The 27,385-nt window shown below is 47.2% G+C and overlaps 2 protein-coding genes across 2 annotated transcripts in view; one reads left to right on the top strand and one right to left on the bottom strand.

Moving 5' to 3' along the window:
* The window catches only part of RSRC1 (arginine and serine rich coiled-coil 1), a 405,767-nt gene extending 393,309 nt beyond the window's left edge, over positions 1-12,458 (bottom strand). Inside the window, exons 1-4 of the mRNA XM_041733898.1 lie at positions 12,452-12,458; positions 10,843-11,121; positions 964-1,159; positions 70-195 (exon numbers count right to left, since the gene is read on the bottom strand). Of these exons, the coding sequence (XP_041589832.1) occupies positions 70-195; positions 964-1,159; positions 10,843-11,121; positions 12,452-12,458 (608 nt within the window). The remainder of the gene's footprint in view (positions 1-69; positions 196-963; positions 1,160-10,842; positions 11,122-12,451) is intronic.
* A 2,191-nt stretch (positions 12,459-14,649) lies between these two features.
* On the top strand, positions 14,650-22,509 carry SHOX2 (short stature homeobox 2). Its single transcript, XM_041734428.1, has 5 exons — positions 14,650-15,122; positions 17,550-17,758; positions 20,230-20,287; positions 20,594-20,682; positions 22,168-22,509. The coding sequence occupies exons 1-5, from the start codon at positions 14,663-14,665 to the stop codon at positions 22,423-22,425; spliced, it is 1,074 nt and encodes a 357-aa protein (XP_041590362.1). The 5' UTR covers positions 14,650-14,662; the 3' UTR covers positions 22,426-22,509.
* Positions 22,510-27,385: the final 4,876 nt, after the last annotated feature.

The following is a 27,385-nucleotide window of genomic DNA, read 5'->3' as shown; positions in this document are numbered from 1 at the left end:
ATTGTTGCTTTAGATCACAAAATTTGGAAATTGTCTATTACAAAGCAATAAATATCTGATATGCCATACCTTCTTGTTCTGCTTTTTGACCTAGATCTCTGAACTCTATAGGATTTCCCTCGACCCCTTGAACGACTTCGACTTCGTTTTCTTCTAGAGCCATAAGAAGAGCTACTGCTTGATCGATGCCTGCGTCTGAAATAAAATATAATCAAGTATCATAGCTATAAAAAAATTTTTATGAGTATTAAAATCATCTAGATTCTAAAGAATTATCTCATTTTTACTATTTCTCAATCCTTCCTAGAAGAAAATAGAGATAAAATGAAGAATCAGATGACGAATTCCTAATTTAGTAACTGGATCAGCTACTAATTAAGACATTAGAGGTGCTCAGTATTATACAATCCTTCCAAATATTATCAGATAATATGTTATGAGAACTATAGCAGTTTATATCTACATCTACAAAGAACAGACAAAGGAAGAAGATACTAGACCCATGCACTGGGCCTTGCCAAAAGGAAAACCTTTGGGGGAGGGAGGGGTTGGGCCCAGTGGGTGAAGTAGAAAGGGGGATACAGACCTCCAGTCATGAAATGGGTAAGGCACAGGAATAAAAAGGAGAGCACAGGGAATACAGTCAATGATACTGCAATGGTGATGTAATGGGACAGATGGGAGCTACACTTGTGAACAGAGCATAACGTATAAACGTGTCATATAATTCAATTGTATATCTGAAAGTAATATAACATACTCAAGTAACATACTCATACTCAATATAACATAACTCAAAAATTAAAAAATTAAAAAAGAAACTTTTGGGTTGGGACTTAACCCTCATAAACATATAACTATCAAAAGAAAATGTTTTACCCAGAAAAACTTAAAGTACAAAAACATATATACTCTAAAGAATGTTACTCTCATTGCTATATAAGTAAAAATTATGAAAATCACCTTCTATCATATGAATGAGAGCGAGGCTGAAGATCTCTGGACCAAGATCTTGATTTTGATCTTGATTTCCTTCCACTTTTCTTTCGGCTATATGTTCTACTATCTGAAGAACTACTTGAAGATGACCGTCTACGGTGTTTCTTTTTTCTCTTGCTTCTGCTTTCTTCTTCAGTATCTGATGACCGGCGTCCCATTTCTCTAGGTTTAAATTCAAAGAAAATTAGTTCTAGCATAATGGCATAATGCATGAAATTTAACATAATAATTTTTATAGAACTTCGTAAAAATTTATAAAGTCTTGTCTAAAGTAAAACTTTAAATGTACCTGGCTTATTTGACAAAAGAAATAGCTCTAAGATATAGCCTTCCAGGATTATCAATTAACTGATTTTACAGCTTATGAACGGTTTAAATTTGTCCAAATTTTTTCAAATGCCTCTCAAAAGATTCAATCCTAAGAACTGCTCATTATAACTTTCTTATATTTTAAGTTGCACTTATCATTAGTTTTATAATACCTGATTTAGGTTAGGGATCAGCCACTAATCCTTCATTGTCACATTCCTTATATATAAAAAGTATCTTACTATCTTTCAGAGTTATATTTTTCTAACTAAAAATTCTAAATTTAAATGATTAAAACCTCGTTAGCCATCGATGAAGTACAAAGTGAAACAATGCAGTATCATCATTTCACTGGTGAAATCTGAGGGAGGAAATGTTCACTTAAGTACTAAAGTTGGTAAGGTTATTGTGAAGTCTGTCAACTCTGCACACTGCTAGTTCCTATATAAAGTGACAGTATAATCCTTCCAGAAGGCAATTAAGCAATTTAAAAAGTCATAAAAATGTTGTTTTTTTGACAAAGCAATCCTACTTCTAAGAATATATCTGCGAAGTTTTTCTTAAAAGGAATCTATGCTCATGAAGATATCCATTAGAACATTATTAAAACCATATCTACAGAGACCTCAATTTAAGGTAATATGTACCTATATAGGGCACCCAGGGGCTCAGTCGATTAAGTGTCCAACTCTTGATTTTTGCTCAGGTCATGATCTCAGGGTTGTGAGATCGAGCCCTATGTCACGCTCTGTGCTGGGCATGTAGCCTGTGCGTGCTTAAGATTCTCTCTCTCCCCCCTCCCTCTGCCACTCCACCCCTTTAAAAAAATACATATATATGTATATATACATGCGTGTGTGTCTGTATGTGTGTACATATGACTAAGAACAAAAATGAAAACAAGTGATAATATTTAAGTGATGAAAACTGGGTAGCTTTTTTTTCTTTACACTATTTTCTATATGGCTGTGGTAGTAATGTTTGTATATTTAGTATAGAGAAATAGAACTTAAGGTTTCTATACCTAGAAATAACTTAATTGAAAGAAGCTTACTTGTCTTAAAGTTAGCCTTTAGAGACTCATATGCAATCTCATTTATTTTACTAAAATAGTTATTAGCTATCTTTCAGTGTCACATAAAAGCAAGATCCATCCTATATAACGGTTAAGACAAACAGCTAATGGATCAAATAAAAATGTCATGCTTTAATATTTATTCAAAATAAGTTAGTATTATAAACAAAGCAATATGTTAAATTACAGTTTTGTTTTCAGAACGGTCACATGAGCCATCCCCTCCCTGACTCTAACACAATACTACTTGAAAACTGCTGTCAGGACTAAATTCAAAATTCTAAGCTATTTACCTAGAGCCAGAATTAGCGGTTAACTATAGTTCTGAACCTCCAAGATATTCTAATATTCTAAGTTCTAATATTCTAAGTTAAAAAAATATTGGAAACACTTGATTTTGAAACTTTCAGTAAATCAGTAGTGAATCTAAGCCAGTTTCCTCACTGAAAAATGAAATTGCCCTAGTTAAAAAATCACCATTACCCTTTCCAGCTTCAAAATACTATGACTTTGAAATTGTACATATGTAAACAATATAAATGTGCATACATACATATTTAAATATCCACACATATACATTATATATAACATATCAATATCTGTATGTATACATGTATATTTCCATTAAAGTATTATACATAATTGAAAAACAATCACCTAAGTTTTCCTATTTCTGGCTTTTCTTTCCTTCCTTGTTTTCATCTTTAGACAGCTATGAATTTTTTGTTGTTGTTGTTAAAGATTTTATTTATTTATGAGAGACACAGAGAGAGAGAGGCAGAGGCAGAGACACAGGTAGCGGGAGAAGCAGGCTCCATGCAGGGAGCCCGACGTGGGACTCGATCCCGGGTCTCCAGGATCACGCCCTGGACTGAAGGCGGCGCTAAACCGCTGAGCCACCCAGGCGGCCCAGTTACGAATTTTCTTTACCAAATAACCATTTAAATTAAGATGAGTTTTTATTATAGTCTTATTATCTGGTTAAAGAATACTAAAATGAGGGGATCCTCATCAGCGGTTTAGCACCTGCCTTCGCCCCAGGGCGTGATCCTGGAGTCCCAGGATCAAATCCCGCATCAGGCTCCCTGCATGGAGCCTGCTTCTCCCTCTGCCTGTGTCTCTGCCTCTCTCTCTCTCTCTCTCTCTCTCTCTCTCTCTGTGTGTGTGTGTGTGTGTCTCATGAATAAATAAAATCTTAAAAAAAAAAAAAAGGAATACTAAAATGGGAGCAAAAAGATACAAAAGTACAAATTCACAAGGATAAAGACTAAAAGAGAAAACAACAGGAACAGTAGACAAGATATGTCAATAAACTTTTAGCAAATGAAAACCAGATGGAGAATTTTGAGCTAAGAAAGTTGAATATCACGCAACTGCAGAGAATTCCAAGTGAAAAGCCGATTCACACGGCAAAAATCAAAAAGGCTCAGGAATTTGAGACACCAGATACCCATAGCAGGCAAAATAGGTCATGAGACTAAAACACAAGAACCAGCTAAAAAACTGTAAAAGAAGTAATTTCCCAGACCCCCTCCCCCAACCAACCTAGACAAGTGACTACTCCTCCCCAATCCCAGCAGGAAAAGTGGGGGTCTTTTAGGTAAATGATAAAACAATGAAGTGCAGGTCCAGGGGCACAGTAAAAGAGGGCAGAAAGATGCTAAACTAAAAATTAGTAAAGTGAAGGTCTTCAATCTAATGGTAAATACTGCAGCATTCTGTGTGCTTGGATCTAAGAATTCTGGCAGAGGATTCTTTGCTAAAACTGAACCGTAGCCCCAAAAAGGTATATAAATATTTGAAGACTCCCACCCAAAAAAGGCCAGCCCCTTAACCAATCACCCTATAACCAAGCCCACAAGTTAACAAGCCCAAACCTTAAACATAATAAACTTTGTAAACTTTTTACGTTAACTTTTTAGCAATTATACAACAAAAGATAACCAATCACTTGAGGAAAGCCTTCATCATAAGAGACAGAAACCAAAACAGAAAGATAAAAAGCAACTTGTAGTAAACAATGAACATGTAGAAAAAAATTACTATTAATATCCTCAGAAATATGTGAGAATATGATCCAGCAACAAGAATAGGAGGAACATCCAAAGAACAGGAAAGCTTGAAACTTAAACCAATGACAATCTGTAGTAAAAAATACAATAGGGTTAGAAGATAAGGTCAAAGGACTCACAAAAGTAGACACAAAAAGATAAAAATAAGAGGTAAAAGAGGACAGATCCAGAAAGTCCAATATCCAATCAATATGCATTTCATAAAAAAAAAAAAAAAAGAAAGAAAGGAGAAAAGAGATAAGGAAAAATACCCAAAGGGGACACCTGGATGGTTCAGTTGGTTAAAGTGTCTGCCTTTAGCTCAGGTTGTGATCCCAGGGTCCTGGAATGGAGCCCCGCACATCAGGCTCTGTGCTTGATAGGTAGCCTGTTTCTCCCTCTCCTGCTCCGCCTGCTTATGCTCTCTTCTCTTTCTCTCAAATAAACAAATAAAATCTTTTTTTTCTTTATTTATTTATGATAGTCACACAGCGAGAGAGAGAGAGACAGAGACAGAGACAGAGACAGAAACACAGGCAGAGGGAGAAGCAGGCTCCACGTACCGGGAGCCAGAGGTGGGATTCGATCCCGGGTCTCCAGGATCGTGCCCTGGGCCAAAGGCAGGCGCCAAACCACTGTGCCACCCAGGGATCCCACAAATAAAATCTTTAAAAAAAAAAAAAAAAGGAAAGGCAAGGCAAGGCAAGGCAAGGCAAGGAAAGGAAAGGAAAGGAGGAAGGAAAGAGAAAGAGAGAAAGAAAGAAAGAAAGAAAATACCCAAAGAATAATTCAAAAGAATTCCCAGAGTTGAAAGATATTAATTGCTTTAAATCCCCAGGACAATGAATTAATAAAAGATATACATACATCAGGGGCACCTGGGTAACTCGGTAGATTAAGTGGCTAGCTCTTGGTTTCAGCTCCAGTCATGATCTCAGGGTCTCAGGGTTCTGGGACTCAGGCCCTCTCCTGACCTCAAGCTCTGTGCTCAGTGAAGAGTCTGCTTGAGGATTCTCTCTCTCCCTCTCCCTCTGCCCTTCCCCCAGTTCACACACTCTCTCTAAAATAAATGAACCTTAAAAAAAAAAAAAAGACATACACCAGATAGATCTCAGAAAAATTCAAACCACCATATATAGAAGATCCTAGAAACTTAAGAGAAACAAATGAGGTAATCACAAAAGCAACACAGAAAAGTTAAAAAAAACCTTGCCTTCATAAATCTAAATGAAAATGACTTTCAACCTCTCTACATCCAGCCCAATCATTGATCTAATAAGAGATCAGAATAAAGATGCTTTAAAATATGCAGTGTCAAAATTGTACTTTACACTCACCCTTTCTTAGGAAGCTACTAGAGGATGTGCTCCACCAAAAGGAAAGAGTAAACCAACAAAGATGCTCCAGATTCAGAAAAATCTAACACTAGAGATAAGTAAAAAGTCCCAGAATGACAGCAGGCCTAGGGATAAGAGATATATCAGGGAACAAAAAAAAGTCCTGGAGCACCTGGGTGGCTCAGGGCATGATCTTGGGATCCAGGATAGAGTCCTGCATCGGGCTCCTGTGAAGAACCCGCTTCTCCCTCTGCCTATGTCTCTGCCTCTCTCTCTGTGTCTCTCGTATGAATAAATAAGTAAATCTTAAGAAAAAAGAAAGAAAGAAAAGTCCTTCCCCCCTCTAGCTTATGCTAGAAGTGTAAGAGCAATTTTTAAAATGTGGTCTATAGACTGCTAAGGGTCCCTAAAACCCCTTCAGGGTATTAAAGAGGTCAAAACTATTTTCACTATAATACTGAAACATGATTTACCTTTTTCACTGTGTTGACTTTTGCACTGATGATGTAAATAAAAGCAATAGTAGGCAAAATTCCTGGTGCCTTAACAGGAATCAAGGCAATGGTACCAAACTGTACTAGTAGTCAGTATATTCTTCACTGCAACACATAGTTTAAAAAAAATTCTTAAGCCAATTTCACTTAAGAATGTCCTTGAAAAAACAGTAAAAATCATTAATTTCATCAAATTTCAATCCTTGAGCACACATCTTTTTAATATTCTGTGTGATGAAATGGGAAATACATTATCCCGCTGCTGCATACTGAAGAATACTCGTTATTTTGAGAAAAAGCATTTATACAAATGAATTTCAAATTGAACTAGCTTTTATCATGAAACACTATTTTTAAAGAACTATGATTACTCAAGTTTGTGTATTTGGCAGACATTTGCCCAGAAATGAATGAAGAGGGCCTTTCATTTCAAGGCAAACTGCCTTTTTTTTTTTTTTTTTTTTTTTGCCAATGATAAAATTTGAGCTCTCAAGCAAAAATTAGAATTTTGGATAACTTATATCCACCACCGTGAGACTGACAGCTTCCAGTCAGTACTTAAAGATTTCTCTGATGAGATCAGTGGTGATATTAACAGATGTGAATTTTTAAAAATTATATAATAAAGAGTGTCAAAATTTAGAAAGTATACATAACTCAGTGAACCACTATTTTCCCACAGGCCAATTCAGGATATCACAGAATCATGCATGGGTAACAAAATCCACTCGAGTGCAAAATCAACCAACAGATTTTAATGTAATAGACTATGAAGTCATTGACATGGTTTCAAATACCAGATTGCAACCAACCCTTAAGAAACCACTGCTTGTCAAGTTTCAGTGTAGTATCACAGAAGTAATTATCTGCAAAGGCTATTAAAATACTTCTTTTTCCAAACCATTATCTTTGTGAAACCAGATTTCTTTGTATATTTCAATCAAAACAACTCATCACAGATACAGGAATCCAATTGCCTTCTATTAAGCCAGAGATTAGAGAGTCACAAAAACGGAAAATGTCGCTTTTCTCACTAAGTTTGTTTTTCGAAAGCACAGTTATTTTTTTCACATCAAATGTATTATTTATATTACCATGTAATGGGCTTATTATTATTACTTTTAAGTGGATTAATAAATATTTCAAAATTTGCTCATTTAATTACTAGCAAGGCAGTATTTCAGATACAGCCCACATGGATAAAAGTTCTTGGGGCCCACAATAATTTTTAAGAGTGTAAAGGAACCCTAAAACTAGAAAGTTTGAGAACCACTGCTCTACGCTATCTAAAGTTATTTCCGTTCTCCTTTCTTGTCCAGCTTACTAAGTCCCTATGCAAGGCATAAAGAAGTAGAACGAAAAGGACACAGACCTAATAAATGTATCTTGTTGACTGGAAAAAAAAAAAAAAGAATAGGAAGTGGGTAAATATGTTCCTCTGTTTTAATTTAAACAACATAATTCATCCATAGTAGAAGAATGATTATATTTAACCCAGAAAAGTTAGTGGTAGATACAAATCCTTCTTTGGAGAAACTAATTTTAAAAAGTTTTTTGAACTATGTCACAAAACAATAAATATATTTTCAAGTAACATATTTACATTTCAGAGAAATTACTCTGAAGTATAAGCAATCTTTTTTTTTTTAAGATTTTATTTATTTATTCATAAGAGACACACACAGAGAGAGAGGCAGAGACACAGACAGAGGGAGAAGCAGGCTCCATGCAAGGATCCCGATGCGGGACTTGATCCGGGACTCCAGGATCACGCCCTGGGCCAAAGACAGGTGCTAAACCGCTGAGCCACCCAGGGATCCCCCAAATATAATCAATCTCAAGAGACCTCAAAAGTCACTACATTTAACACAGCTAACTTCAAATATGTATTCAGAAAACTGAACACCAAGAGCAAATAAGAGATACATCCAGAAATTGTCCTCTCTATCAACAACAGGTACTGAATTCCTACTCAGCACCCTAGATATATATACTCACCTCTGGATTTCCATAATATCATTGGCATACAATTGAATATAGTTGCTCACCAAGTCATGGTTGTAATCTATATTACACACTTAGTAAGGAAGAGCTCTTCATACGTGACTCCATTCATTGTTAAGGTACAGTACATGGAAAGACACCTTAATAACACTTTCTAGGAAGGGCAATAATGAACTGAGCAGAGATTTTGAGAAGCCCCACAAGCTAACAACTTTTCAATCTACCTGTAAACAGAAAACACAACTATGATTAACAGAACTCCTGCAGCTCTTGGTTTTCTGTCCTCACTCTATCTTCTAGAACTTCCTGGTTGTAGTCTCACGGTTGTAAACCTCACCCAAAAACTCCCGCTAGAACTGAAACTAAGGACAGGTAATCACTACAGCAGGACATCCACTTACAAAACCATCTCATTGTAAAATTTAAGTGACTGATTAAAGACGTGAAGCCAAGATGTGGTCACTCAAAAAAAAACAAAAGCTCAAAGGCATACACAAGTAGTTCTTTGGTCTAGTTATTAAGGTACAAGAAGTTAACCTTTTTCAAAAAACAGGCAGTTAGAACAAAGATTCCTAGAGGACATGACAGTTTATAATTATTTCTCTACTACTCAATCATTAGTATATCAAACTATACTCTTTGTATCTTCGACGCCTTGTGGCTTAAAAAAAAAAAAAAAAGAGTAGGAACAGTCATATCAATGGGAAATCCAACTCAAAGAGGTAAATTAAAAATGGGGTTAATACCATTTTAGCCGGCAGCTGGGGTGGCTCAGTGGTTTAGTGCTGCCTTCAGCCCCAGGGCGGGATCCTGGAGGCCTGGGATCGAGTCCCATGTCAGGCTCCCTGCATGGAGCCTGCTTTTCCCTCTGCCTGTGTCTCTGCCTCTATGTCTCTCATGAATAAATAAATAAATAAAATATTTTAAAAAAATAAAATAAAATAAAATAAAATACCACTTTAGCATAGGAAGAAATCCACAAATAAGTCAGAACCATGAAAAAGCAGTAAGAGGACTGGGGCAAAATTCAAACTTAATACAGCAAAATTCAAGAAATACCGAATTATCAAAAACAGTTCTATGCTAACTAAAAATTTTGTAGACTAGCATCTCTTTTTATAAAAAGCATGATCAAGGGCGGCCCGGGTAGCTCAGCGGTTTAGCACCGCCTTCAGCCCAGGGCCTGATTCTGGAGACCCAGGATGTCAGGCTTCCTGCATGGAGCCTGCTTCTCCCTCTCTGTGTGTCTCTCGTGAATAAATAAATAAAATCTGAAAAAAAAAAAATGCATGATCAGTCCTAAGAATTTCTTCCAACGGTTTGAATATAAAAGCAGAAAATACACCTATACATCTTCTGTACCATTACAGAAGTTTTCCAACTCCTAACACAACTCTTGGCTAAGGCTGGTGGAACTGGTAAGGCCCATCAATAGGTACCAGCTGCCTTTTTTACTTTTTCCTATTTCAAACCTATTTAGCTGTCTTACTGAAGAACATAACAGAAGCAAAGTGTTACCCCTTAGCCGGAAATCTCCTCTGCCTGAAAAAAAAAAAAAAAAAAAAGTGCGTATTTACAGACTCTGAGGCTAAGAGGGGATACCCAGTTTTCCCAGAAGGTTGCACCTGTCTTAAGCGTCCAAAACTTTAAACCTGAGAATTCTGCATATCCCCTTCACTTAAGAGCTTTTTAGGTCTGCGTGCAGAGATGACATCTGGAATACTCTTTGTAACTGCAAATTGCATTTGATTTATGCAAAATACCTAGGGAGCTGAAACTAACAGGTTAGTGCTCGTTCTTAAAACCTCAACACCAAGGGAAAAATTCTGGCTTCCAGGGTCCATCCAAGTAGTACAAACGTGATGCGATATGCATGACCCCTGGGGCGGCGAGTAGGTTACGGCGGACCCCACATGGTGAGTCAGCAACCTGTAGGGACGGCGCATCGTGACCTCTCACCCAAGTACACAGAGTGTAGGGGGGGAGCAGCCCTTAGGGGTGGTCCTAGAGGCCAAGGCCACAAACCCTGAAGCCGAGGCAATGGAGCGGTTAGGGCGAGTATATTTGTATGTCAAAGAAGTTCAGCCGGTGTCACCCCGCGCGACCTTTCCCGGGGCAGGGGGGCCAGCAGGGAACGCGGCCCGGGAGCGAAGAGCGCAGCGCAGCAAGAGCGGGCAGGAAGGGGTGCACCGGCTGCAGCCTCCGCCTCCGCCGCCGCCTCCTACCTAGGCGAGGGATGGAGCACGCGGGGGTCGGTGCACGCGGAGGGCAGGGGGGCCGCTGCTGGACCCTCCCCGCGCCCAGGGCCGAGCCCGAGGCCTGCAGCCGCGTGCACCGCCGGCCCCGCCCCCGCGCGCCCTCCGCGTCCCCGCCCCCCCCCCCCCCCCCGCGCAGGCCGGGCCGGGGCCCCCGGGGGCGGCGGGCGCCAGGTGCCGCACGCATGCGCACTGCGCCGCCCCGCTCGGCCCGCGGCCGCCGCCCCGCCCCCACCCCGCGCCGCCTCCCGCCGGGGCAGGGCCTCGGAAGCCCGCGCCCGGCCGCGCCGCGTCTCCGGCCGCCGGCGCGGGCATCACCTGGGTCGCGGCCTTCGGCCTCGCGCCTCCCGCTGACTCGCAAGCGCCACCGACCGAGAATCGCCCCTTCAAATCCGGGCGCCGCCGCCGGGCTCCGCGCTCGCCTCAGTTTAAGCGCACCGCCTTCCTGGTTCCAGCGCCAGGCGGCGGCAGCCGACCGCCGAGCGCATCGATCCGGGCGGCCAGGCCTCCGAGGAGCGCCGAGGGCGTCGATGGCCGCGCCGCCAAGTTGTTGTTGTTTGCTTGGTGCTGGGTGTGCGCGCTCGCGTCTTTGGGTTCCTGGTTCCCGAAGAGCAATAAAGGCGGAGACCTTAGAGTGCCACGGCCCGAGGCACCGTCGTTATCATCTCAGATAACCCGTAAACAAGTGTGCACCGTGGGAAGTTACGTCTGAGACCCCACGCGTAGCAAAATTGGCTCCCGGGGGAGGGGGAACCCGGGCCAACGAGAATAAGTCACGGGAGCGTCTGTAGAGTCGTGTGGGATCAAAGTGCAATGATTTATTTGCAAAAAGAAAAAAAAAAAAGAAAAAAATGCATTAGGAGCGGTGTCTCTACCGCCCCTGAAGGTGGGGGGCGTGCCCTGGTTGGGCGCGAATTAGTTTCTCCCATTAAAGTTAAGGGGTTGGTGCAGCACTGGGAGGAGGCGGGCCGGAGGCTGGGAAACGGGGGTTTGTCCTGAAAGAGAAATTAAACGGTAGAGGGATTGGGTTGTTATTTAGAGCAATAGGAATTACAGCGATTCGGCATTTCCTGTGGCTCCTATTTACATCATTTATGTGTAAGGCACGGAAAGCAGGTGAACCCACCCTTGGCCTGGGTTCGGGTCGCGGGTGAGGACCGACTCACAGCCACTGACGGATGCCGCGCTGCAGTCCCCCGCGGACGGGCTGAGGCCGAAAACCACCTCCACCACCAATACATTTCCTATAAATGTATCTTAAAACAACCAGTGTTAAATAACTACTACACAACATGTTTGTTTTAAATAATCCAAGAGCTGGGGCGCCCCTTGGGGTCCTGAATTTTATTGGAACCCGTGTATCTGTCTGCAGGCTGTCAACTGAACTTTATTCAATGTTGTGTTTTTTGTTTTTTTGTTTTTTGTTTTTTTTTTTACCAAAACTACATTTGGAAATATCGTGTCTCCAGAAAATATTTATTTTTACGTAATGAAACAGCATCATCACAACTTTATGAGCATTTATTGTTATATTATTTTAAGACCTTGCTGTTTATTTTTTTTTTTTAACTAAACTTCCCTTAGGCCAGTGGGAATCTATGGTGAGACACTGCAGATTTCTTACAGCCCCAGAGGATATCAACACCACTATTGCTAAATATATACAAAAAGCCAATGTGCCAGGAAAATCTATGGGAAAATCTATTTGGTGTGAATTACAGGACAATTGTGTCTGAGCCTTCCCTGATTAAAGTGGTCATCTTTCCCTCCACCTCAGTAGATGGAATTTAAAAAAGTAGCTAGTGAGTCTCCTGATCCCTCGCCAGACTTCTAACAGTGGGTATGTTGGAGCTGTTTGTGAATACGTATTTAACACCTCAGTTTCAGAGCTCTTTGAGCGCCACATCCATTTAGTTGACCCCATTACTGGTCATTCTGCTAAATAGCCTTAAAAATGAATTTTCATAAAGGATTAAAGTTGTATGGCTACTCCCCTCTGATAATATCAGAATTGAAGTGGTTACAGTAGTAAACCAAAACCAAGTGTAAGATCATGTTTCTAAATTCATATAACTTGGAAAACGTATTTGAGTCTCTTCTGTGGTGTGATGAAACAGAAGCAAGCAGTCGTGTAATTCATTAATACCTAAAAGCTGTTGCTACTGGAAACTTAAAGATCTTAATTATTTCTCCAAAAACAGCAAAAAAAAAAAAAAAATGTTCCAAGAAGAACAGAGGAGAGCTTCAGAATTTAAAAGAAAAAAAAGGGCAAAGTTACATTTCTAAAATGTATGACTTTCATTTTCCTTAAATTCACTAAATGTGAACATTTTAATCTGAAGAGTAGGAGAGTATGATAAAGATATGTATAGCCTCTGTTTGTATTTATTGTAGAACCACTAGTATATTAAGTTATAATTGTTTTCTCATCTTTACAAATGATTCAAGTTGCTTTGATGATAGTTCTCAAATTATCTGTTAACTTTGTGTTCACGCCTTAATGGAGGGGCAGACCATATACCTATCAAAGTTCTGTAATTGCTTTTATTTTCACTGAGCGTATCCGGTCCAAGAAAGATGAACAAGTTGCCTTCAACATCAGAGGAAAACCTGCATTAATATTGACACTACTTGAAAATGTCCCCAAACCAACGTGAAGATTCAGATATATTTGTTTACAGACTCAAGGAATTATAACTTCCCTATGTGAATATTCTCGTGTGAGATCCGTCTGCCCGGCCACAGTGCCCACAGCCAGCTTTGTCCTGCACAAATGACTCAGTAATATGGATGTTCCTTCCATTCAACAAACTGTTTCGATGAAAATAGTCCAGGAATAGAATTTTAAATTGTGTTTTTGACACACACACACAGAGAGAGAGAGAGAGAAACCTTTCTCCCGGTGACCCTCTTGTTCAACGGTCCATGAAAAGTAAAATGAGATGGGGCATAAACTTAAGACGAATTTTTTTTTTTTTTCAAACTCAAAGAGGGATCATCACCCGCGTTTCAAGATTAGGAAATCAACCAGAATGTTCTGAGGATGCTAAAGAGGAGCTCCAGTCGTTAGCCGTGGGAGGGGTCCGCGCGCTGGGAACTGCAAGGGAAAGGGCGTCGGGATCCTGGGGCCTCGGGGAGGGAGCCAAGTGCAGCGTCCTCGCCCGGGCGCTCGGGGAGCGCTGCAGGACGGAGCCGGTCGGGGGGCAGCAGCCCGGGAGGTGGGGCGGCCGGCGGCCGAGGCGGGGACTTGGGGTGGCTCGACCTCCCCGGGGGGCGCAGCTCGGGCTGGGCTCGGAGCCGCGCGGGCCTGGGAAGCCGGAGAGGAGCGTGGCCCGGGGCGGGCTTGCGAGCGCAGGTGCGGGGCCGGGCCGGGCCGCGGGGCTGGGCCGCGGGGCTGGGCCGCGGGGTCGCGGTCGGGGTCGCGGTCGGGGTCGCGGTCGGGCCCCGCCGCCGCGCGCTGCTCCGCGTCCTGCAGGCCACGCCCCGGCGGGGCAGGTCCCGCTCCCGGGTGTGTAATTGAATCGTGACACCGACGCACAATCCGCGCCTAATTAAATTAATTAGCGGTTCTCGTCCACGCCGGATTAGTGGCCCGGAGCGCGGGCGGCCGAGGCTCCCCGACGACCCGGCGGCCCGGGAGCGGCCCGGCCCCCCTCGCCCCTCGCCCCTCGCCCCTCGCCCCTCGCCCCTCGCCCCTCTGCCCGCCCCTCCCCCTCCCCGCCCCGCCCCGCCCCTCCCCCGCCGCAGGTACTGGCGCGGCGCCTCCCGGGCAGGGGCTCCCCGCGAGTCGCCGAGGGGAGGGGATCGACTCCAGCGAGGGGCCGCCTTGGCCAAGTATAAATAGTGAGACTCGAGGCGCAGCGTCGCTGTCGGACCCGAACTCTGGGCGGGAAGATTCGCCGAAGATCTTCACCTCCGACGAGGCGCTCCGGCGGGGAGCGCCCGTCCCCAGCTCCCTCCGGCGGCCCCCGCCCCCCCCCCCCTCCTCCTCCTCCTCCTCCTCCTACTTCTTTTCCTCCTACTTCTCCTCTTTCTTCTCGCTTCTCTTCTTTTTCTTCTTCTCCTTCCTCCCCCCTCCCCCCTCCCCTCCCCCCCCCCTCCTCCTCCTCCGGCTCCTCCCCCGCCCCCTGCCCCATTGATGTGTTATTACTGGGGGGGCTGGAGCAGTAAAAAAAGAAGAAGGAAAAAAAGAGCGGGGCTCGGCCGGGAGAGGCTGCGAGCGGGCCGGGCGGCGTCCGCGGCGATGGAGGAGCTCACGGCCTTCGTCTCCAAGTCGTTTGACCAGAAAGTGAAGGAGAAGAAGGAGGCGATCACGTACCGCGAGGTGCTGGAGAGCGGGCCGCTGCGCGGGGCCAAGGAGCCGACGGGCGGCGCCGAGCCGGGCCGCGACGAGCGCAGCAGCCCCGCAGTCCGGGCGGCCGGCGGAGGCGGCGGCGGAGGCGGCGGCGGCGGCGGAGGAGGCGGAGGCGGAGGCGGCGGCGGCGGCGCGGGAGGAGGAGCGGGCGGCGGCGCTGGAGGAGGGCGCTCTCCCGTCCGGGAGCTGGACATGGGCGCCGCCGAGAGGAGCCGGGAGCCGGGCAGCCCGCGGCTCACGGAGGGTAACGGCCCGCGCCCCGCCGCCGCCCGACCCCCACCCCACCCCCACCCCCACCCCACCCCGGGGAGCGCGGCCCGAGGGCGCGGGGAGGGCAAGGGCGCGCGGGGCTCCCGGGCCGGGCCGGGCCACCGCGCGGGGGGGGGGGGGGGCAGCGGCGGGGCGCGGAGGCCTGGGACGCGGAGGGGGCGCGGGGGGCGCGGGGCACTTGGCCCGGGTCGCGGCCGCCGCCACCTCCCCCTCCCCCTCCCCAACCCGTCCCCGCACCCCCGGCGCCCCGCATCTCGGAGGCGGAAACTTCTCCTTCTCTTTGCGCGGGGCCGAGGCAGGCGAGAGGCTGTTTCCCTTCGGGAGGCGCGTTACGCTCCTTCTATTTATTTATTCATTTATTCATTTATTTTCGGTTGGTTTTTCGATATTTGCACGGTTCCATCTCTGCTTCGAATCATTGACTACTCACTTTTTTTTTTTTTGCTGTTTTCGATTCATTATTATTAATTATTATTAATTTTGTTGGGGGGGGGAAGGAGGAGGGGGCGGTGAGGCATCCTTTGGTGCCAGCAAAGTGTTAGGAAATGGCCTTTATCTAAACAGTGCAGCGTCCTGTACCGACTCGGAAGAGTCCAACAATAAAATTAATTTGGCACTTGGTGCCTGCAGTAACTGGTGCGCTGCCATATTTTTCCAATTAGGAAAATATGTGACATGCGTAGAATCACATATTTAAGCGGGCAATTAAGTTGTTTATAACACGGTCTGTTCCTGTTTAGGCCAATAAATGGAAATTTGGGGGCGAAATAGAGATTGTATTAAGTCTGTTAATCAAGTGGAGATGCGGACATCCTTCTCTTTGAAGCTCCAAAAGTTTCAGAGGCATCCACTGTGGATGACAAGACATAGACAAAGCCTTCTCATCTCTTTGGTAGAATCCGAAGGGTGTGTTTTCATGTTTAAATTTCATTACCGTATCAGTGGAGATATTTTGTGAACTTGGCTCCCGATGTTTGCTGTGTTGTCTCCTCCCCGATGGAAGGACAAATGTCCGGAAAAACGAACTCTGAGTACAAGAAATGCGGGCGACACTTAGGATCACCGGAGCTAGAATGCTAGACTGGGCTGGAATCTGGAGACTCTTTTTTACACCCCCCCCCCCAGACCAGGCAGCAGGTCCCTCCTCCTAAATCTGGAAAATGATGGCCCAGCTGTCAGGCAGCCCAGTGCGGCCTCCCGGCCTGAGTGCACAGCTCCAGGCCTTGGGCGCACCAGCCCACCGCGTGGCGGTGGAGGTCTGAGCCCGAGCAGACACAGTCCTGGGATTGCCGATTTCCAAGCTCAGGACAAGTATCCATTTCTCTGCAGGCCGGCTCTTCCAGAAACGATCCTTAACACCCATGCGGATCGGGATCCTGGGCTAGGAAGAACCGCAAACAGCTTCGACTATCCAAACTCAGCTTTGGCACCTTAAAAACCCAAGGCTCCGACTCAGGCGCAAAGGATGAATGTTCCAGAGGGCAGCTTATGCTGATGCGGGCTCCCCTGACCGCTGCCCCTTGGCCTGTATCTATCTGTCCATCTCTGTATGGCCCCCCTACATCCCTCGGGTGACTCTGTGCGCTCACAGTCGCAGAGCTCCTGCTTTTCAAGGGAGGAGGAGGAGGAAGGACAGTAAAGTAGCTACGGATGCTGCAAACCCAGAGCAGGAAAAAAAAATGCATATTTTATTAAACAACCGAGCTGCTGGATGCATGAAAAGGCTTAGAGCAACCAATAGAAACCAAGGATCACCAATGTTCCGCTTGAACCTGTTGATCTCCGTGGGTTCGAGCATTTAGGGTCGAGGCTTGCCGCCTTTCCGATGGGGCGGGAGCGGGAGCCCCGAGGCACCCGGCCGCGCGCGCCTCCCGACGCCGCTGCTCCGCGCTCGCCCTCCGGCCGCCGGCGTGGCGTGGGCGCCTCGGCTCGGGCGCGGGGCCTGGCGCGGGCCTTCCGCGGGCTCGGCCCCTGCGCCGCTCGGCACCGGGGCGCGCTCTGCAGCCGCGCGCCTGGGGCCCAGTCGTCCCTAAATTAGAGACGCGAGTTGGAGAGGGACGGCGGGGCGCCCCCCAGCCTGCCCAGGGCCCCGGGCACCGCCTGGCCGCGCCCTGCGCCCGGGCCGGGGTCTGCGTGGGCCCGAGGGGGGCAGCGGGGAGCGGGGCTGCAGGTGCGGAGCGGGCGGCCGGGCATCCCCGGGATGCTCTTCCCCGGGGCAGGGCGCCGGACTGGACGGGAACTCCGGGAGGGGGCAGGATCCTCCATCCTTTTTTTTTTTTTTTTTTTTTGGAGACAAATCTGGTAACAGGATTTGCTGTGTTGTTTTTGTCCGTGTGTGTGTGTGTGTGTGTGCGCGCACGTGGCCACACGCGTGGCTCTCTCTGCGTGGTGCCCCCTCCAGTGTCCCCGGAGCTGAAGGAGCGCAAGGAGGATGCGAAAGGGATGGAGGACGAAGGCCAGACCAAAATCAAGCAGAGGCGAAGTCGGACCAATTTCACTCTGGAACAACTCAACGAACTGGAGAGGCTTTTTGATGAGACCCACTACCCGGACGCTTTCATGCGCGAGGAACTGAGCCAGCGGCTGGGGCTGTCCGAGGCCCGCGTGCAGGTATCCAGCTGCGAGGAGGTCACGGCAGGGCCCGGGGGTGGAGGGGGGCACGCGTGGGGTTAGAGAGGCAGCCAGGCCGGGAGACGCACACCCAGGGCCCGGGCGCAGGCGTCTGGGGTGAGGTGAGAAGGGAAGGGATGTTCTTACTAGAGGTCTTATTTTGCAAAGTAAATCTTGGTCTCGTAGCCTACCCCCCACCCTATCCCAACATATGTTCCCAGCAGAAGAAAGCTGTGCTGGGCTTGCTCCCAGAGTTTCTATAAACCACACCCCCCCCTCGCCTTACGATGCCTTTAATGTGGTTTAATCCTAATGGGCCTACTTTTATAAGCCTTAAAAAAAAATCCCACAGAAAACGTTTTATCTTCTGGATGCCTTAAAAGTTACAACGAATATTTTGTTCGCCTGAGTTGGTTTTCCTTGAGGGCCTGCTCCGGGGTCTAGGGTTGCCAAGCGGATATGCCAATTAGGTTTATAGATGTACAGACTATAAAGAAAATTAGCAACTGTTAAGTGTGGAAATTTACAGTTTGCCGTTAGCAGTCGATCTCAAACTGTGTGTAAAACAGTAGAGAAATAAATGCATTTTGGTCACTCTTTGTTCCCTCACCTACGTTAGTAACCGAGGCAGCAAACCTGAACCTACAGAAACTTGATTTTAAAACAACTCACATATCTTAAGATTGACATTCCCAAAGTCCAACACCCAACAAGTGCCATACGTGATGAACTTAGGATTGGAGCAGGGGTTTTTTGTTGTTGTTGTTGTTGTTGTTGTTGTTTGGGGGTTTGTTTTCTTTTTTTACTGATTGTGGGGGTAGAAATCACGGCAATAGGCTTTGGGAGCATTCAAGGTAGAAAATTATATACATACGTGCATACATATCCTTCTAGTTTTCTGGAGAAAACATTTAAATGTTTCAGACTGTATTTCCGCTCAAATAATAAAATAGGAGAAAATGATGGTCATTATTTGTTTGAACACATGGAGCAGTTTTAGGCCTGAACATCTGCAGCTGTTACAAAGTATCACTGTAACAGATACTCCCGGGGTCTCTGGGCGCAGAGACCACCATCTGCAGCAAACTATGCAATTCTTATGGGGCTTCCCCGCATCTTGTAATAGGATCAGGACAAAAACAGAGCAGTCACGTTGAAGGGGAAAAGTAATAATAGGCTGCCTTGGTCATCACAGCCATCAATAGAAGGCTCCGCTCTTCCTTTTTAAGCCTCTCCTGCTTTGCTGTGTGTACTGAAATCTCTAGAGGCTCAGCAACCCCTTAAAGACATGATGATAATTATTACAGTTATGAGCATTAGTATCTCAGTTCCAACTCTTCTAGGGGAAAAAAGAGGCAAGAAGCCTCAGGCCATGTGAGTTACACAAAGGATGCCACCCTGGCATGAAATCTACCCTTCTATTACACTAAATGGCAGGGGAATTTTTGAAGATTTACATGGACTATGACACTTGCTTTCAAAAACAAGGAAAAGCTCTGAAGCAGTATTTTTCTTTTATAGTTTTTTTCAGACCTTAATTTGTGAATCAGTCAATATGCTGTGTTATTGGAACATAATGCTGTATGATTGGAGTGTAAAAGCAAGCTTTATATGAATTTTTAAAAAATCTGTCATACTGCCTCTAAAAGTTGGCACGTTTATTTAAGGAGGTAATATCTGGGAAAAGACATTATCCAGGAGTTACTTGATTCATACCTTCCCCTTTTCACAGAATATTGGTGGGGTTTGTTCTTTTTTTTCTTTTTTTCTCATAAGAAGTGAACTTTGTTGCTGGTCTTTATTTTTTTTACTTTTATTTAAATTTTAGGGTTATTTTCTACTATCCTAACTGTAAGCAGTGGATTTTTTTCTATAGAAGCAAGTTAGATTATCATGATAATGGCACAATTATTCTGCTACTGTGTTATACTCTGCTGCACAGAGGAACAGAGAAATTCTAAACTTCTTTGTAGTGAGGCTTTTATGGCACTAATTACCTCTTCCCCCACTCTTATCTCCCACCCCCCCCCCAAAAAAAACCAGAGTCACTATTTGCTTTGGTGTTTGGTTTTTCTTGAAGATGAAGCTAATTAATATTACAGGCTATTAATGAGCACATTCTTCTCAGGTCTTACTGGGCAAACATCTAAACCCATTATCACTTTGGTATCAGGTATCAGGGAGAGTTTTAGGCCTTGGGGACTCCATAATGTAGAAAGATGAAACCAGGACTAATAGTAATTTATCAAGAAACAATTTATCTTGCAAAACTCCATGAAACCTATTTTTGTCATTCGTTTGCATTATTTCACTTTGGAAATTGAGAGTGATTTTTTTGAATTCAAAAATTGTGTGCTGTGTCTCTCAATCTTTGCCTAAAACACTAATGTTTTTTCATTGTAGTCCAGTAATTAAAAGAAAATGTTTGAGTTCATAACATCTAGGGTTTTTTTTTTTTTTCCAATTTGTAGGTTTGGTTTCAAAATCGACGAGCTAAATGTAGAAAACAAGAAAATCAACTCCATAAAGGTATGTTTCTCAAAGAACATCTGATATTCTAAGCAAAAAGAGAATTGGGTAACATTGTTATACAAAGTCGGAAAGAAACTCTGAGAGATAATGATGGTCTCTATTTAAAATCTGCTCTGAGGCAGTTAATGAGAGTCCAAAAGTTTGGGAGTAAATTGCGTTTATTTTAATTATGGCATAGTCCATAATAGTCTGATTCCAAAGGAATTAGTTTTATCTTGGTATCATCTAGAACCCTGGAAAACCACGCTGGAAATATTAACCTAACATTATTGTGTTTTGTTGCCCCCCCCCTTTTTTTTACAGGTGTTCTCATAGGGGCTGCCAGCCAGTTTGAAGCTTGTAGAGTTGCACCCTATGTCAACGTAGGTGCTTTAAGGATGCCATTTCAACAGGCAAGTATAGCCCGATTTCAACCAGTTTTTACCTGTAAAAAGACCTCGATGTTTGATCGAATTGTTGAATATACCCTCTCTCTGAGCCCCAATGTTGGTGCCCATGCGGTTAAAGAATAACTCTGAGATGATGCAGTGAACCTACTCCCCTTTGAAAACCTATAAAATGTCAAGGGCCTACATGCCTAGTCCTTTCTGTCCTCCTGGGAAACGTGCAGAGGCCGGAGGCCAGCAACTGGTCCTTTAAAAATGCACTAAAGATTGCTCTTGGGGAGGGAAAGGAAAAGCCTTTTGATTAAGATTTTGTCAGATCCAATACAGAGAGGTTAGTCCTAAGGTGTTTTCTAAGGCAACTTTCTAAATATTTTTCTAGGTATTCCCTACCTCTTAGTCACATTAAATGTCTCTGGCAGAAGAAAAGTAAATAAATAAAGGTACTTCAACTCAGACTTGATTTTTTAAAAGCTGTCTCTGCAAACAAAGCTTCATCCCTAGTAGAGAGGGAAGCCTTGGTCTTCCCAGGGATGCCCTGCCTCTGCAATCCCTTTCTTTGGCATAAAGAAACCTTTAAGACTACATTTTAAAAGGACAGCCTGCAGCAATGATTTAATCCTGGGAAATCCCAGTGCTCAAAACGCCCCTGCTCTTCAAGCCTAAGGGCGCAATCTTTGCCCAACCAGCGCCTGACCTTCCCCATCCTCAGCCGGGACCCCTGCTTGGTAGGGCTGTGAAGTCACGAATTAGCTCTCAGTTGGCAGCACCCTGGACTGGGGAAGCACCTGGCTGTACCCATGTATTGATGGTTACTGTTGGGGAGATCTTAGCTCTCTTGGCACCACATGACTCTAGCGAGCATCCCGATGCTAGGCTTTTGAAGCAAGAGAGCAAGATTGCAGAGACAGAGTGGGATCTTGAAAGGAGCCCCTCCGTACTCAGAAAGTGATCTGCAGGCCTTGCAGCAGCAGCAGCAGCAGCAGCAGCCACCACTGGGAGACTCTTAGAAATGCAGAACCTGAGGTCCCAGTGCGGACCTCCGGGAGCGGGAATCTGCATTTTGACATGTGCTTTATAAGGAGGCCAGTTGCTACAACAGTAAAGTTTAGAAGTGCTGACAATTATGCCAGTTGTGATGAAGGCGCAGTACTTCCCCCCAAGTGAGGAGGAAAAGTTTCACGGGTTGCCTGTTAGTGCTTCAGTGCTTTATGCTGGGTGAGAGGTGCACGCCCGGCCCGCCTCGAGAGGAGAGAGCCCTTCCAGATTAGCTTTCCCACCCTGCGGGGTTGGTGGGCCCGACCCCCGGGAGGGGGGCACATTCCTGCTGACGGGTCGCAGAGCCTCTGGCGCTCCCGAGTGTCCCCGGGGCGCCCCAGATTCAGCCCCAGCCCCAGCCCCCCGCCTCGCCGAGCCGGACGCCGTTAATGCTCTGTTTCTATTCTGTTGTCACCCTAGGATAGTCATTGCAACGTGACGCCCTTGTCCTTTCAGGTTCAGGCGCAGCTGCAGCTGGACAGCGCCGTGGCGCACGCGCACCACCACCTGCACCCGCACCTGGCCGCGCACGCGCCCTACATGATGTTCCCGGCGCCGCCCTTCGGACTGCCGCTGGCCACCCTGGCCGCCGACTCGGCCTCCGCCGCCTCCGTGGTGGCCGCCGCCGCCGCCGCCAAGACCACCAGCAAGAACTCGAGCATCGCCGATCTCAGACTCAAAGCCAAAAAGCACGCGGCCGCCCTGGGCCTGTGACGCCCGCGGCCCCCGCGCCCCCCGCGCCCGCTGCTCGCCCGGCCCGCGCCCTGCGCCCTGCGCCCTCCGCCCTGCGCCCTCCGCCCTCCGCCCTGCGCCCTCCGCCCTCCGCCCTGCGCCCGCCCCGGCCTCGACCTCGGCGCCCCCCGGGCCCCCCGGGCGCCGGCTCCGGCTGCGGCCGCACCTGCCCCGGGGCGAGCGCGCACCTGCCCCGGGCGAGCGCGCACCTGCCCCGGGGCGCGGGGGCGGCCTGCAGAGAGCCCAGGCGCCGGGCCACCGCACAGCTGCCACCACGGACTCGCGGAGAAACAAAAAAAATCCTGTTAATAAAAAATAAGCAAAAAAAAAAAAAAAAAAAGTAGCAAAGATAAACAAGAAAGAAAAAAGAAAGAGAGAGAGAGAGAAAGGGAACTTATTGCTATTGGGCAGAAGTCGAAATCGGAGGAAGAACCAAGGAGCAAAAAACAAACAAACAAAAAACAGATTTAAAAAGAAAAAGTATTTTATACGTTTGAAAATATGGAAAAAAAATAAGAACCCGGACGAGAATCTTGAGAGAATGGAGAGAATGGAAGGGGGTGGGAGGGGGAGAGGGGAGTTACCAACTTAAAGTGTATGGTATGGTTTGTTTTTTTTTTTTTTAAATGGGCTCCCCCCCCCCCAAAAAAAGGGCAAAACAGAAGGAAGAGGTATACTTATTTAAAGAATTAAGATTTTAAAAGTGCGCAGCTGGGAAGTTCACAGGTTTTGAAACTGACCTTTTTCTGCGAAGTTCACTTTAATACAAGAAATTTGATAAGAGAGGCGGGCCTCCTTTTACGTTGAATCAGATGCTTTGAGTTAAAAAAAAAAAAAAAAAACCACCACGGATGGAAGAGTAAGAAGAGGGAAAGACAGTATCAAAACGAGGAGAGGAGAAAAATGATATTAACACAAGAAATGTTGCCGCAGACAATGATTTCTCTGAGAAATTGTGACAGCAGCACTGTCCAGACTGCCACCCGCCCGTAGCTCCGGTTTTGCATGTTCCTTGTATTCCACTGACGGCGGCCCTCTGCTCCCTGCTTTACTCACGTGCACTTACTCCATGCTCATCTTCAGTACGAAAAACAATGCCGAAAGCATCTGGAAATTGATATATATCAAATCTATAATTTTTTCGCCCCGTCTTTGATCCTGTCGGACAAAAGAAAAAGGTCGGAAGGGGAAAAAAATTTACACTCTGTCCCAAGAAGACGGAGGTGGGCAGAAAATGTGGGGAAAGGAAAAGGAAACGAAGACCAAATGAAATAATAAAGGTACAGCGCCTCCAAGGCTCGTGGCACACAGTAGGCGCTCAATCAGTGTCAGTCCCCTCTCCTCCCTCCTTGTATTCCCTCCTGCTGATTTCCTGACGTCCCGTTTGGGAACCTTCCTTTACTTCCCCCTCTCTATCCTGTCACACTCACCTTAAATAATACCCAACTCCATACAGGCAGTAGGTTTGTGTAAAATATGTTGATACACACGAACAAAGTTTATTTTGGCTATGATGTGTGAACTGATGGTTGACTTTCAACATTTGCATTTTATCTCACAAAGGTGTATATTCAAGTAATTTTTTTTTTGTTTCAATTCCTGTAACTATTTAAACTGGGGTACCCTGGACTAAGCAATCTGTATCCCAATCACTAGAAAGCCGCCTTAGTCTTGTTTTTTTGTTTGTTTTGGTTTTTTTTTTTTCTAATTTACAAGAAAGAGGAAAAGCTCTTTTGACTGAACTTTGGTATGCGGTTGAGCTTTGTAACTATTTGTTCTCCATGAAAACAAAGTTATTTATATTTGCCATATTTTTTCTAGTGTATTAAGTTATTTTAAACAGAAGAAGATGCTGTTATTTCATGATGTGTTGTTGGTACAAAATGTTTCGATTTCACCTCTGTTAAACCTTTTAAATAAGTGCCAAGTTATTAATTGAAGACACTTTGCGATCAATTGAATGAAAATAGTATTGTTTCATTTGATGGGGTTCGCGTCATCTTTGTTCCTGTTCCTATTAAACTATCCGGGATAGTCTTTCCTTCTTCCTTTTTGATTAATGTGTATGTATCTCTCGAATACATCAGCTCAGGAAAGCGCTGGCCTCGGCTGCTCGGTGCAGCTCTTAAGGGCGGTGAGTGCAGGCCGCGGGGCTCCGGCCTCTTGGAGCTCAACCCCCACCCCCTTTATTTACCCACCCAGCATAGACGCCGGATTGATTTTACACCAAATCAATAAGGGAACAGATAATATGTAAAATAATATAGAAAAGACTCCCCACCTCATTTTGCTGCACTTTCACCGTCGCAGTTTTCTGGGGAACAGTATGGGGAGAAAGGGAAATGGGATCACACGGTGCCAATCTCCGTAGGTTAATTGTGGCCTAAGGGACCCTGCGCCCCAGGTCGACCCCCCCCCAAGGGAGTGATGAAGGTTTGGGGGGAGAGTAAAAGGCAGGGCGGGTCCCCCTCCTCCCGCTCCGCTTTAGCCCTTGGGCCCACGGAGATGTTTGTCGGTTAAATTTAGGGAAAACCAGAAAAGCAGGGGCCGTGTGTGGGACCCCGGGGTCGCCCTCCCCTGCCCCCCTCGCCCCGGGGGAAATCTCACTGCAAACCCCGAAGGCGCTGCCCGTTCAGGGCGGGGGGAGACCGTGAAGACGCGCCGGGCCCGGCCGGGGACCCTCCCTGCGCGCGGGCTCCCGGGGGCACCCTCCTCGGAGACCCGGTGTCGCGAGCATCCCGGGGCCCTCGGGCGCGGGGCGCACACCGGACCCCCCCCTCCCCCCCCCGGGCCCAGGCCCTTGCAGGTGCTCGGGTCGCCGCCCGGGTGAGCTGCGCCCTGGGAGACCCGGGGGCTCTCCAGCCTCTCGGCCTTGGCCCGCGAGGCTCCCGGGCGACAGGGCGCGGGGCTGTCGCCGTCCCGGTCCCCGTGCAGACACCTGCCCGGGCGCGGTGCCCTGCAGCCTCGGGCCTGGAGGGGTCGGAGGGGGTCGGAGGGGGTCGGAGGCCGCGGGGCCTGGGCCCGGGAGTGCGCCGGGGTCCCCGCCTCTTCCCCGGGTCCCCTCCTGTCCCCTCTGTCCCCTCCTGTCCCCGGGGTTCCCTCCTGTCCCCTCCTGTCCCCGGGGTCCCCGCTGTCCCCTCCTGTCCCCTCTGTCCCCCCGGTCCCCTCCTGTCCCCTCTGTCCCCGGGGTCCCCCTCTGTCCCCTCCTGTCCCCTCTGTCCCCGGTCCCCTCCTGTCCCCTCCTATCCCCTCCTGTCCCCTCCTGTCCCCGGGGTCCCCGCTGTCCCCTCCTGTCCCCTCTGTCCCCCCGTCCCCTCCTGTCCCCTCTGTCCCCGGGGTCCCCCTCTGTCCCCTCCTGTCCCCTCCTGTCCCCTGTCCCCGGTCCGCTCCTGTCCCCTCCTGTCCCCTCTGTCCCTGGGGTCCCCGCTGTCCCCTCCAGTCCCCGCGGCTCAGCGCGCGAAGCCCGAGGTCCGGACGCCCGGGGGCGGGGGCGGGGCGGGGCGCGCGGCCCGGGTGGGCCTGGGGGGCCGGGAGGCTCCCCGGGGCGCGCGGGGGCGGGGCCTGGGGGGGCTGCGGGGACCCCGGGGACAAGCACGCGGAGGTCCGGGCGCCGCCGCCCCGCAGCCGCCCTCCCCCGCCGTCGGACCCCGCGGCCGCTCGGGGCGCCCACCCAAGTCCGCGCTGGGAACCCACGGAGGCCCGACAGGCGCGTCGCTGCGCTAGGACCTCAATGACCAACGAGATAGAGACCCGCGGCTCCCTCCATCCCCGGGGCTCCCAGGCGCAGAACCTTCCCCTTAGAAGAGGCCACCGGGCACCAGGCGGTGAAGGACCTTGTGGCACCGGAGGGCCTGCGGGATCCTGGGCGATCCTGGGGGATCCTGGGGGACCCGAGGGCCCGGGGGATCCAAGGGGGATCCTGGGGCGATCCCAGGGCCTGGGGGATTGTGGGGGATCCGAGGGCCTGGGGGATCCAAGGGGGATCCTGGGGAATCCTGGGGGATCCAAAGGCCTGGGGGATTCAAGGGGGATCCCAAGGCCTGGGGGATCCTGGGGGATCAGAGGGCCTGGGGGATCCAAGGGGGATCCTGGGGGATCCAAGGGCCTGGGGGACCCAAGGGTCTGGAGGACTGAGGCCTCTGTTTGGAGCCGAACTGGTAAGTGTCTATTCTGAGTGTTGTTGTCCCCACCCACCCCCCAACCTAGAACTTTGTAGCTCCTCAGATGGTAATACTTTAGTATAACACAGTGCTCGGATTTCGGACCTATTTTGATTTCTGAAAAATGCCTTTTTGGCTTCGGTGACATGGATCCTGTTATTTTTTTTTTTTTTCACAAATCAGTTTACATCATAAATTGCAAACATTTGCAATAAGATCTCAAGATTGTTTATTCTACGTAACCTCAAGCACTTGACTATGTTAAACACCAGCACAGAAACTCTGTGAAATCAGTTTAATGTGTGTGAGGGAATTAAGGGATCACTCCTTTTCATCACATAAACAAAGCATTTAAGATTGTTTTCATTGTCAGTCTCCCAATTTTTAAACAGTCTTACAAGGGACTATTAATTCTAGAGTCATTCTGTGTGAAAAGAATTACTAAAGTTGTATCCTGCTTTAATTAAATGTTTCTGGGCAGAGGAAAATGGTATTCCACGTTGGGAAGTAGGTGATTGTGTTTAATGTCACATTATTTTAAATTATTTTAGTTCAAATGTAAATAAAGTATGCTAAATTTCAATGGGGGGGGGGAGTCTGAAATGGTTTCTTATGGTGCCATCAGAACAGTTAGTCAGAGTGCATTAAAGGAGCATCACAAACCCAGAAGTAATAAATACATCATTGTAATGAGAGTGTTAACTTACGGATAATTTATTCAAGGTAGTTTCTACATTTCAGATGGAATCTCTTATTATGACCTGCCTGAGTACTCTGATGCT

This window comes from Vulpes lagopus, chromosome 19 (assembly GCF_018345385.1).
Source record: "Vulpes lagopus strain Blue_001 chromosome 19, ASM1834538v1, whole genome shotgun sequence".
Classification (NCBI taxonomy): domain Eukaryota; kingdom Metazoa; phylum Chordata; class Mammalia; order Carnivora; family Canidae; genus Vulpes; species Vulpes lagopus.
The sequence above is the reverse complement of the archived record's forward strand: the minus strand, read 5'-3'. Positions and strand labels throughout refer to the sequence as shown.